Here is a 13,147-nt window from a genome sequence, read left to right on the forward strand (position 1 = left end):
CGGGAAGGATGTATCTACACAATGTAAAACTTTCACACATGCAGAATGAAAACTGTATTTTCACAAAAATAGTGTGGATTTCATTTGGAGTGACCCTCATAAATTTGAGTTTCACTAATAACTGCTTTTCTCAAAACTTTGTTTGTGCGCTTTGGGCCCTTATAGCTCTCATTGTCTCAATTGTTTCAGTTTTAAAGTGCGATATAACAGCAGGCACAGCAGTTGATTTTAAACAACCTTGATGAGTGATAGATGTGTACTTGAAGTGGTGCTTACTTAACACGATAATGTATGTATGCACTCCGTTTTCAGGCCACAAGTGGCACATCGGAGCCATCCGACCGCCGTGTCATCCTCAGTTAAGGATGCGGATAGGAGGGGCATGTTGTCAGCACACCGCTCTCCCGGTCGTTATGATGGCTTTCTTTGACCGGAGCATCTACCATTCGGTCGAGTATCTCCTCAATTGGCATCACGAGGTTGAGTGCACCCCGAAAAATGGCAACAGTGCATGGCGGCTGGATAGTCACCCATCCAAGTGCCAGCCACGCCCGACAGCGCGTAACTTCGGTGATCTCACGGGAACCGGTGTATCCACTGCGGCAAGGCCGTTGCCAACAAGATAATGGGCACTTTTTTAATTTTCTCTTTAGGTTCCAGTTTTTAACAATGTTATAGCTGTTTATACTCAATAGCAGTCTTGAGGTTTCGTCACTTCTATGTACGTTTCGTTGTGCTGCAGATGACTCATTATAGTCGAAACAGGTTAATTGTAACATATCTGCCGAAAGCGATAAAAATACTCGCATTTATAAACAAAAGAATGTGTTTAGAATAGATCACGTGCTCTAGTTTGACAGTGTCAGATTTCATCGAGACAGGAAGGAGTGAAAATTTGTTATGATAATTTGTGCGCGAAGATTTTCCGCGGACTCAGCGGTCTGCTGGTGAGCGGAGTGTGACCCGGAGCGGTGTTTCCCCACAGGGACTCGCAGGAAGGCGGTGTTCCGGTGCGGGGCGGCGCTCATCAGCAGCTACTACGTCGTGTCGGCGGCGCACTGCGTCACCAACCTGCCGGGAGGGCTCGAGGTGTGAGTAGACTCAGCCGGCAGCGCGGCGCGCCCATCAGGCTGTCTAACCCGTAGGCACGGGGACGGAGGTAACGTAGAGCGCGTACTTCAGACCTCACAACCGTCTGTCGGGTGTAGTAGTTTTCGCTACGAGATCGGACACAGTATACCAAATTTATCACATCATTTATTCACATTATCATGTATTAACTTTCATCTACAAAACAGACTACAAATGGAGAATGTCTTCACTGATATTTCTCATCGTCACTTTAGAACTGTGATATAACGAATGAGGAATTTTATGGCAGTCAGAGTAAAAACTTTCGATGTGCGTCAGACAGACTGCCTCTGACACATTTTGCAACAATATTTTGTCAATCTTTTCTATACACTGCTGGTATTATTACATCTTTTCCTTTTGATCCCAGTTCTTTTTTCTCCAGGTCTGCTCTCTTCTTCTGCTTCTTCTTTACAGGTTGGCGTTAGTTGAAGGTCTCTGTGGATTCCTGAGGTGTCCGAGCTCCATCAAACCAAGTGAGGTGGAACCATCATATGGGAGACTTCTTTCAGGAATTATTTTCTTCCTATACGATTCTCATTGTAGCCACAATCAGTTACACGTGTATTGATTCCATCCATATTAATTTTTGCGAAAAATTCCTAGAATCAGGGCCAATGGCGCACATTTATTGCAACATTGTGGGCCTACAAAGCGGTCAGCTTCTCAGTAATATCGACTGCACTTTCGGTGCTATTATAAAATTTTGCAATGAATGACTTCTGTTCGCTCTAGTGTCAGCATCTATTTAATTACCCTCATGCAGACTTGATACCAGGATCACAAACTTCCACTTTTTAGCAGCATAAAAAACTATAGTGCAGTCTTCCTTAAAGCCAACAAGTGAATTATGGACAGCCATTCCTCTATTGGTATCAAACTCCAGAGATATCTCAAACCTTGTCTCTCTTCATCGTCTCAACAAAAGGTAGATTTTTTCCTTCCTAATTTTTCTACCAAGCCAAAACTAGTAAACAGTTAGCTGCTGTCACATTTACACCTGACTGATAAATAAGTTCACACAGTCGCATCTAAAGGTCTAGTACTCACGTGCTATTATCCTTCTTGTTGCAACCCAACATATATTTACAAAAAATACAGCTGAAATATTTGAAAATCTACAAGAGACATATCTTCATTCCACATTTGTTTTGTTTGCGAGGTATAAATTGGCGAAATCTGCAACTTCCACAGGACCCTTCGAGATTCTCATATACTGTAATATTTTGTCCGAGCGTGTAGGATTTCTGGCAGTTCTATGCAGTCCGCGTCGTTCATTTCCAGTCAGTAGCGAAGCAGTGCACGGACCCTCTGCCTCCTACTAAATGGGATAATGTTATACGGAATACATACCTTAGTAACTACTCTAACTAATGGAAAAAGAATCTCTGTAAACCACAGCTCGCTGCACTACACTGACAGATGACTGAATAGGAATTATACAGCCAACAGGTTGCAAATAGCTATTTGGTACACTGACCCTGGTTTCGACACCTACTAAGAGAATCTTCATCAGAATGAAATTTTGAGAAACCGTAAAATTACTTTTCAAAAACCAGTGCTGAGAATTTAGAGCGGCTATGCTCAAATCAAAAGTAAAACAAAACACTTTCCAGCCTTGTCAGGTATGCCTAGCTACGAAAAACGTCAGACTCAAAACTGGCATATGTGACACGGCTGGAACGTGTTTTCTTTTAATTTGGCTTGAGCATAACTGCTCTACATTCTGACCACTGATTTCTCGCAATTACAGTTTTTCAAAATTTAATTCTGATGAAGACACCCATGGCAGGTGTCGAAACCTAGGTCAATGTACCGAATAGTTATTTGCAACCGGTTGGCTGTGTAATTGCTATGTGTGAAAATTATATACGGTTGCTGAGGAACAACCATGTCTAAAACTAATTGTTTTCGTCATTCTGCAAGGCAGTTGCAACGTTCTCCCTGGAGACCCCAATTCTCCCACCACAAGCACTGTTAGCTCTTCAGTTTACGGACAGATTATAGACATTGCTGATCCAAAACATTATGACCACAGCCCAGCGCGAATGTGTATGCCACGTCGTGATGTTGTGGTCATCTGATTTGGTGAGAAAAATATACAAACGGAGCGGAGATGAATGGGGAACGCTTCTACCGACGACAAGATCCTCAATTGGGGAAATCCACAGACGTATTCGAGTTTGACAAAGGGCAAATTGTTATGCCCAGAGCGTGGGTACGAGTGCCTTGGAAAAGGGAAGCTGGTCGGTCTTTCGTGTGCTATTGTTGTAATCATCTTTGGAAACTGGTTGTAGGACGGTGAAACGACGAGTAGGCGACAACTTATGAAACGTCAAGCCCTCATCATAGAATATGGAGGTCGGAAGCTTGTATGCTCTGTAAAGCGAGATAGGTTGCGTGTACGGCACATCTGACGAGCGAGTGCAATGCTTACACAGGCAAAAATGTTAAAAAACGCACTGATCGAAAACAAGTACGTGAACACCGACAGTTGCTGGTAGGCCCATCAGTTCCGACCGACCGCCGTGTCATCGTCTAGCAATGGCGCCACTGGATGCAGTGTGTAAGGGGGTGGGGTCAGCACATCGGTGTCATGTTTAGTCGGGTTTAGTGACCTGGAGCCGTTACTGAGCGGTGGAGTAGCTCCTCATTCGCTATGACATAATGCGCACCGTTACAGTCTCCCAAAAACGAGAAAGTTCGTATTAATACCGAGAATTGAAGCCGGATGCTCTGTATGGTAGTCAGCCGCGATCACTACTCGGCTACGGAGGCAGACGGAACACATTGTTCACCGCTCATTATTTAACATGGGGCCAGGTTGACCCGACACCATCATCAGTTAAGACTGCAGCGGCCCTGGACCACCCGGATAGAACCGTGGGTCAATGGAACTGTGTTGCGTGGTATGGAGGAATCAAGTTCTGTTTTATGCCAACGATCGTGTCTGGAAGAACCATCACGTTCAAAATGTGAACTGCTACCCAGCCAGAGATCGGTGGACGCATTATTACACTATAGGAGACATTCACCTGGGCTTCCATGAGCCGATTAGTATAATCGAAGGCACCACTACAGCTGCAGGCTTCGTGAAATTTGTTGCACATATCAAATGTGCAAAGGCGATGGAATCTTTGAGGAGCACGATAGCGAACTCGGGGTGATGACTTGGCACCGATTTCGCCTGATATGGAATGCCATGAACACTTAATGGATGCTGTGGGTCGCAAGCTCAGCGCGCAAAACCATCAACATGTAACTAGGGACTGTGTTACCATGACAAAGACATACTGGTGCCACAAGGCTCCAGAAACCTACCACAGACTTGTCGAATATATGTCACCCAGAATCGAAGCTGCATAGCGCTCCACGGATGGATGAACGGGGAGTGAAGCAGGTGGTCATAATGTTTTGGATCATCAGTGTAGATATGCCTCCCGTGTGATCCGCAGTCGCGGTGCAGGTAGTTGCTAATGGTGGTCTCGCTGCGTGCTGTACCTTTTGCTGCTTGTGCGCCCGGCTGGTGTGTTGTTTTGCTACAGCCCGCCACTCACTAACGACCTGGACGTTAATCTCTAATCTTCCTTCCCTTGTTGCTTGTGGTGCAGGGGCCTGATCCGGCTGGGGGAACACAACACGCGCACCGACCCCGACTGCGAGGACGGCGTGTGCGCCGAACCCGTGCAGGACTTCCGGCCGTCCGAGGTGCTCATGCACGCCGAGTACGACCAGTCACCCTTCAAGAACGACATCTCCCTCATACGCCTGGACAGGGCCGTCAGGTTCCACGGTGAGCGGCCAGGCCCGGCACACGGCCTCCCCTTTCCTACACTTCGGTCACGCGTCACTAGCTCTCGCCTTGGACGGTTCTTATTCCCAGCGTCCTGTTACCTCATTTCTGAGAATTGCTTCTGCGCGCCCAATCCCCTGTAATGGTCAGCGCTCGACTTCGCTGCGCTGACGCCGCCTGTCTGCGAGATAGCAAGAACGCGGCAACGAACTCGGGTTCAGCTGTTGTGGCATCGGTTGTTGGCTGTGCTAGAGGTCACTGAAGGTAGTGGATTCACGATGAAATGAATTAACTCTGTCACTGGCCACAATTGGGTACTGAAATGAATTGAATGGCGAAAAGTGAAAATTTGTGCCTGACCGAGATTCGAAGCCAATTTTCCCACTTTACGCAAGCGGTCGTTCATGCGAGCACGCTTTCCTTTCGATCTAGATTCTCATATTGTCGCGCGCTACTTATGTAGTCCCCCTATCCACCATTCTCATTGGTCGCACCATCACGCTGGATTCACACCAAAGTTTAGAGACTGCATCCGCACTGAAATGATGTTAGTGGCCATCAAGTCACAAATATCAAATACACTGGTGCCCAAAATTAAAGCAACAAACCGTTATTTTCACGTCCTTTGTCTAATTAATGACTTCTGTACGATAGTGTTCTGCACAGAAGATGGCATCCCGGACAACCAACGATGACGTCAGACAGCCGGTGGAGTACGGCACAGAGAAGACGCCTATCTCTGTGGCTGAGAGCCATAGCAAGAATGGAAGCAAGGCAGTCGCAAACTAATGTGGCCCGATGGCTACATGTGAATCGTTCTATTGTTTCTCGGATATGGCGACAGTTTATAGACACCAAAACTGTATCCCGAAGGACAGGGCCAACGGAATGTGACATCGGAAACATGGGACCGTTGTTTGGATGTATGGGCGCGATGGCACCGCCTTAGTACTGCACAGCAACTGGCATCTGTCCTCGCAGCGTCCACTGGACGTGTTGTATCGAGGCAAACGGTGCTCGGCTTCGACCGAGTGGTCTTTATTGTCGAAGAAATGCTTTATTAGTAACTGATGCGTCTTCACAGAAGGGAACGTCTTGAGTGGATTCATTGACATGGCACCTGGATGATCGAACAGTAGGTTAATGATCTTTCCACAGATGAGTCCTGATTTGGTCTGGAGAGAGACTGTTGACAGACTCGCATTTGGCGGGAATGTGGAATACGATTTCATGACCCAGACATTGTGGAAAGAGATCCATATCGAGAAGAATGCCTAATGGTGTGGGTAGGAATTATTTTGACAACTCGAACATCTCTTCATGAAATTGTAGAGATAAATGGGGAAGGTTTCACTGCTGTCAGGTATTGTGACGAGATTTTCCCACCTCATGTACGGTTGTTACGATGTGATGCGAGTTCACATTTAGTACTGACTGACGATAATGCTGGACCCCATAGAGCACGCTCTCCCGATTGAGTCGCAAAGAGAATGTACTAGGGAAACAGGCTGCATCACGTCAGCATCCACCAGTCACTCTCCAGGACTTATGAGCAGCTCGGCAACAAGAGATTGATGACATCATTCGTGGCATGCCGCGACAGTCTGAGGCTTGAATTGCTGCCAGGGGTGGTCGCACCCCATATTGTGCTCATTAATCAGTTGTCAGAATGTGTGTGCAAATCCGTTAACTTGGAAAGAACGAAGAACATTTTTGGCTACCATTGTGCATCCTCCAGTTGCTAACATTATTCTTTACATTGCCACAACTTTACTATTACCTGCTTTTACTGTTTTGGGGCCAAATAAACGCAGCCTTGCAAAATTTCCGTTGGCTCTTTAATTTTGGACACCAGTGTACAAATGGCTTGACAGCCGTTAAGATCTTATTAACGTGGGTGCACTTTCTCTCCTGAACTGTGGTGGAAATCCAGCGAGATGCACCGAGCGAGATGGTGCAGTGGTCAGCACACTGCACTCGCATTCCGGAGGACCCCGGTTCAAACGGCGTGCCATCCTGATTTAGGTTTTCCGTGATTTTCCTAAATCGCTTCAGATAAATGCCGGGAAAGTCCCTTTGAAAGGGCATGGCTGACCTCCTTCCCCTATCCTTCCCTAAACCGATGGGACCGATGACCTCGCTGGTTGGACCCCTCTCCAAAATCAATCAACCAACCAGAGTGATGCGACGAGCAATAAATATGGTGGCCTACATTAATACTGTGCGACAGTATTGGAACTGGGGTTGGAAGAAAGCATGCTCAGTTTGCCGAAGTGGATGAGGCCAACGCTCGTGCAAACTGAATTCATTTTAGTTCCAATTTGTGGCTGTTGTCAGAATTTATTTCATTTCGTAATGTATGTATTGCTGCAGGATCGAGAATGCCGTCTGTTCTTTCTGGCATGTCCAGAAGAACAGACACGACACATATATAAAAGTAGAAGATTCAAGAAGGATGTTAATTTAACTCTGGTTTGTTCATGTTGCAAAAAGGTGAACCTGCCATCAGTCTGAAAACTGGTTTGAACACTGCAGCACTTTACTAGAAACGATATAACATTTCCTTCGAACTTTGAATTCGGCTATCCAGTCAGTTACAGGGTGACCTGTAGTTTAAAGTGGATTTCCAACCACTGTGCAGCTCGGCATTTGTCACATCAACAAACATTTCCAAAGACGAAAGAAGTGATAAGTGACGGATAAAAGTCCTAGGACCCACAACGCCTGAATCCATACACAGTGACTTCAGCAATCAGCGACCAAGTCACTGCTTCAAGTCGTAAACAGCAATTAAGTTGTAGTGGTTACTTCGCTCAGCTTATGTAGAAGCCATCTATGCAGATCCTTTGATGGAAAAACAATTATGTTTATTTATTTATTTTCTGTCCATTGAACCAAGTACTGTCGAAATTCATAAATATTCAAGTGATCTTTCGGTCAAACATGTAAGTATGGCAGAAATGAGAACTTACATAAATAAAATCATTATAGAACTGTGAGTGGAATAAATCCCAAGGAACTACAGAAGTAGGCATATTAAAATTAAAGAAAATCTGGTTTATTAGAATACACTACTGGCCATTAAAATTGCTACATCACGAAGATGACGCGCTACAAATGCGAAATTTAACCGACAGGAAGAAGATGCTGTGAAATGCAAATGCAAATGATTAGCTTTTCAGAGCATTCACACAAGGTTGGCGCCGGTGTGGACACCTATAACGTGCTGACATGAGGATAGTTTCCAACTGATTTCTCATACACAAACAGCAGTTGATCGGCGTTGCCTGGTGAAACGTTGTGATGCTTCGTGTAAGGAGGAGAATTCCGTACCATCAAGTTTCCAACTTTGATAAAGGTCGGATTGCAGCCTATCGCGATTGCGGTTTATCATAACGCGACATTGCTGCTCGCGTTGGTCGAGATTAAATGACTGTTAGCAAAATATGGAATCGGTGGGTTCAGGAGGGTAATACGGAACGCCGTGCTGGATCCCAACGGCCTCGTATCACTAGCAGTCGAGATAACAGGCATCTTAATCGCTTGGCTGCAACGGATCGTGCAGTCACGTCTCGATCCCTGAGTCAACAGATGGGGACGTTTGCAAGACAACAACCATCTGCACGAACAGTTCGACGACGTTTGCAGGAGCATGGACTATCAGCTCGGAGACCACGGCTGCCGGCACCCTTGACGCTGCATCACAGACAGGAGCGCCTGCAATGGTGTACTCAACGACGAATCTGGGTGCACGAATGGCAAAACGTCATTTTTTTCGGATAAATCCAGGTTCTGGTTACAGCATCATGATGGTCGCATCCGTGTTTGAGACATCGCGGCGAACGCGCATTGGCGATACTGGCGTATCACCCGGCGTGATGGTATGGGGTGCAACTGGTTACACGTCTCGGTGACCTCTTGTTCGCATTGACGGCACTTTGAACAGTGGACGTTACATTTCAGATGTTTTACGACCATTCATTCGATTCCTGCGAAACCCTACATTTCAGCAGGATAATGCACGACCGCATGTTGCAGGTCCTGTACCGACCTTTCTGGATACAGAAAATGTTCGACTTCTGGCCTGGGGATCACATCCTGCAGATCTATCACCAATTGAAAACGTCTGGTCAATGGTGGCCGTTATTACGGCCAGAGGTGGTTTTTCTGGGTACTGATTTCTCAGAATCTATGCACCCAAATTGCGTGAAAATGTAATAACATGTCCGTTCTAGTATAATATATGTCCAATCAATAACCCTTTATCATCTGCATTTCTTCATGGTGCAGCAATTTTAATGGCCAGTAGTGTAAGTGGATGGTGTCCTTACTCATTGAAGCGCGGTAAACATAGACCAAAAGTGGAATAAAGCCTCATTAAATATGTAAACTGGACAAACAGCTCTCGAAACTGAGTGTATCATGACAAATACACACTAAATTGCAGATGTGTGTGGCTCTTGTAAAAGTTCAAGTATCTGACACCTTCTCTGCAACCAATCACTCGAAAGTGGTAGACAGACTAAGTTCAAAGCTCCCCTCGTAGAAGTTAAGTATCTTAAATGTCGCCGAAATGGCAATAAGCTCGACAAAAAGTTGAAGTACTTCACTTATACGGCCTGGTTGCCTAGAATTCGCATCGTCTACTGGTACAAATTTCTTCTGAACTGACGACCATACACGTAAGACCATGAGCACCGAGCTTCCACACCCTTTACTCTCTCTAGCTCCGCGCACTCTTCCAGTTACACGAGCTATTTCATAAAATGGAACACCACTCAGATTAAAAACAAATTATAGCACTGTTGCAGTTATTGTGTGTTGTACATCTCTTTGTTGTTCCTTTTGAAGTCTTGGAAGAGAATATATGGGAAAAAGTACAGGAATAATTAATTAAATCACAAAACTTACCGAATTACACAGTATTGAAAAACATGTTCAAATATCTGTGATACATAAAAGTTGGAGTACTGATTTGAAATGTCTGCCTGTGTGTCTGTGGTAATGGTACCATATTTTACAGTATGGGCACCCATTTCAAATTACCTGAATCTTTATTAATGGTCAGAATAATTATTACTCATATCATCACTAAATAAAACATAGAACTTCACATATGGGTTTGACAAAAATATGGAAACACTGTGAGAAATACATGCTTGAACATAGATGCTGCTGTTAGTCAAGTCTGAAGGTTGCGCTGTTGTATTTGGCCACGAACGACACCAGTGTAATGTCCTCAACACGTTGCAGGCGTTGGTCACGGCCAGAAGAGTGTTCTCTGTAGTTATGAGTGCACTATCTAGGACCTAAGTAAATTCTAACGTGGGCCAGTAGTTAGTGCTCGTATCATAGGTGTTTCCGTTACCAGAGTAGCCAATGCGTTTGGAGTTTCAAGAGGCACAGTATCGAAAATTTACTACGTGTACAGGGAAAACGAAAGAATTTCAGCCGCTAAGTCACAACGGAACGGAAGTGCGTATAGAGTGATCGTGACAAACGGTCATTGAAAAAGACTGTGGCGGAAAGTAAGAAGACGACAGGTGCGAACGTCGCAGCAGAACTGAATGTCGCACTCGCGAATCTTGTCAGCACCAAAACAACATGAAGGAACCTCCATAAGCAGGGAAGTGCAGGGCGAGCTGCAATTCCAAATCAACGCATTATCCATACAAATGACCATAACAGGAAAAGGTGATGCTGCAGCTATAAAACCTGGATTATGTAGCTATGGAAGAGAGTCATTTAGTCATATGAGTCTAGCTGAACACTGTATCCAACTTCTGAACGAGTTTACGTCCCAATACCGAAATATGGAGGTGGTTTGGGGATGTTGTGGACAGACATATCGTGGTATTCCATGAGTCCCGTGGTTGCTATGTGAAGTCGTGTTACTGTCAAGGATTATGTGATCACTTTGGCTGATCATCGCCATCCCTTGGTACCATGTTTTTTTCCCAATGGTCATGCTTAGTTCTGTCACATCAGGGTCACTGTTCATCTTGTATTGTTCGGAACTGGTCTTGCGAGCGCGAGGATGAATAGCCACATCTCCCTATCCAACAAAGTCCAGATCTCATCATTATTGAGCTTTTGTGATTTACATGGGAGAGAACGGTGCGTGATCGCTATCTGTCTCCATCGTTGTTGCCTGAACTTGCAATTATTTTGCAGGTAGAATGGTATAAGATTGGTTTGTAAACAATTCAGGATCTATATTTATCCAATTAGAAATGACTGGAAACTGTTTTGAATGCCAATTGTTTTCTTACACCGTACTGGGGATGTTAGTGTGATGTTTTTGGTTTTTTCATATTTTTGTTCAAAATGGTTAAAATGGCTCTAAGCACTATGCCACTTAACATCTGAGGTCATCAGTCCCGTAGACGTAGAACTACTTGAACCTAACTAACCTAAGGTCATCACACACATCGATGCCCGAGGCAGGATTCGAACCTGCTATCGCACCAGCAGCATGGTTCCAGACTGAAGTGCCTAGAACCGGTCGGCCACAGCGGCTGGCCATATTTTTGTCCACAGCATCCAAACCAGAACTGCAGATACCTCAGTCAAGGCACTGAGAAAACAGTAGTTATTAATTTTTAATTGTTTACTTGCACAAACATCTTGACTTAGTAGCAAAAATCAGCAGGTTCTGGCTTAGTTTTTCAAAAGAACACTTATGAGCGAGTTTCATTCACTCACTCGCTTCCTTTAAGAAATTTACCCAGAACCTGCTGATGTTTGCTACTATCGTTTAAATTTCAGGTCCAACTCACTTATTTTCATTAAAAAACTTTAATATAAGAAAATAATTAAAAACAGTTCTTATATGTTATGTTAGTTACCCAAAATATTTCTGATTCTTTCTACTTGAGCAGCCCTAAGATTGATATAAATTGTTGACTTTTTATGTTTTGAAAAAGTAAAATTTTTTAAAAGTGAGTTCCAAATCATGACGTTCTTTATCATTATTCTTAAGTATCTTCATTCCTTTGTATCTCAATGTAACATCATATTCTTCAAATAATTAAATATTACTTACTATTTTTAAATATCTATTATGCAAAATAATTTTAAATTCATTATCCAGTTCCAAACATATATTTTCTCCATATCCGGTAGGTAAATAGTCACAACTGGTAATAACATACAAACCTATTACTTGTAACTCACTAATCTTTCTAAACAATTTAGTATTGGTAATGTTGTTGAGCTTTCTTAAAAATATTTCCATTTGTGTAGAAAAAAATTTTATTAATTTTTTTACAATGTGTAATTTCCATATAGTAATGTATCTATTTTTCTTTCCAAATGATGTCTTTTGGCATGATGAGGGCTGAATGCTTTTCTGTTAGCCTCAACTGTGTAGATTTCATATTTTTCAATATGAATCATCTTCATTGTTTAGCATTGTTCCCTATTGTTGAATAAACAATCTTTATAGTCTTCTAAACTTATTCTATTTTTAACAACACATTTCTCAACACCTTTGAATTTCTCTCTATTTTATCACCATATTAAAAGCATATATTTTTGATCTCAAACTACAGAATTCTTCCCTTACTTTTCCATTTCATTTGTATTTCATTTTCCTAATTTTTTCTTATTTATTTGCAGAAGACTGTAAACATTATCTCTGAGTAATCACTCATACAAAAATAATCAATCATTGCTTTCATGTCTTCATAGAAAACTTCAGTTTGTATATTGTACATATAACTGTCCTTATCTTAATAACACAACTCGACATTTTCTCCATGTTTTGATTTCACTATTTCATAGCGAAATCATAACCAGTTCCTTTGATAAATCAAGTCTACTCCAACAACATAGATTAAACGTGATTAAATGTTATTACATGTGATTTTAGTTTTATTAGCATGAATAGCTACAAAATTTTCATTGAATACAGTTCTTCCCTTAAATTACAGTTTTGTTACACGTTTATTACATTCTTCTCCATCTGACATTAATTTTATATGCACTCTGTTTTTGATTTTTTCTATTCTCTTACCAAATAGTGAATTAGTCATTAGCTCATACAAATCTTTTTCAAAATTATTTTTACCTTTAGTTCTCATTTCATTATTGAAATCTATCTATCTTTTAACCATTCTGATTGATTAAATTTTAAAACTCTATGTATTTTTGCTAATTTCATTCCTAAGAACGGGTACTGTTCAAGATTTCTCTAGTGAATAACTCAGTTATTTTTGTTTT

At 42.9% G+C, this 13,147-nt stretch overlaps 1 protein-coding gene across 2 annotated transcripts in view; it reads left to right on the forward strand.

Moving 5' to 3' along the window:
* The window catches only part of LOC126336639 (spaetzle-processing enzyme-like), a 183,168-nt gene that overhangs the window by 131,324 nt on the left and 38,697 nt on the right, over window positions 1–13,147 (forward strand). The window contains exons 5-6 of one of the 2 annotated variants that reach the window (XM_050000598.1): window positions 986–1,091; window positions 4,743–4,924. In XM_050000598.1, coding sequence (XP_049856555.1) covers window positions 986–1,091; window positions 4,743–4,924 — 288 coding nt within the window. The remainder of the gene's footprint in view (window positions 1–985; window positions 1,092–4,742; window positions 4,925–13,147) is intronic. The other variant, XM_050000683.1, reaches the window with a different exon arrangement.

Source organism: Schistocerca gregaria, chromosome 1 (assembly GCF_023897955.1).
Source record: "Schistocerca gregaria isolate iqSchGreg1 chromosome 1, iqSchGreg1.2, whole genome shotgun sequence".
Taxonomy (NCBI): Eukaryota; Metazoa; Arthropoda; class Insecta; order Orthoptera; family Acrididae; genus Schistocerca; species Schistocerca gregaria.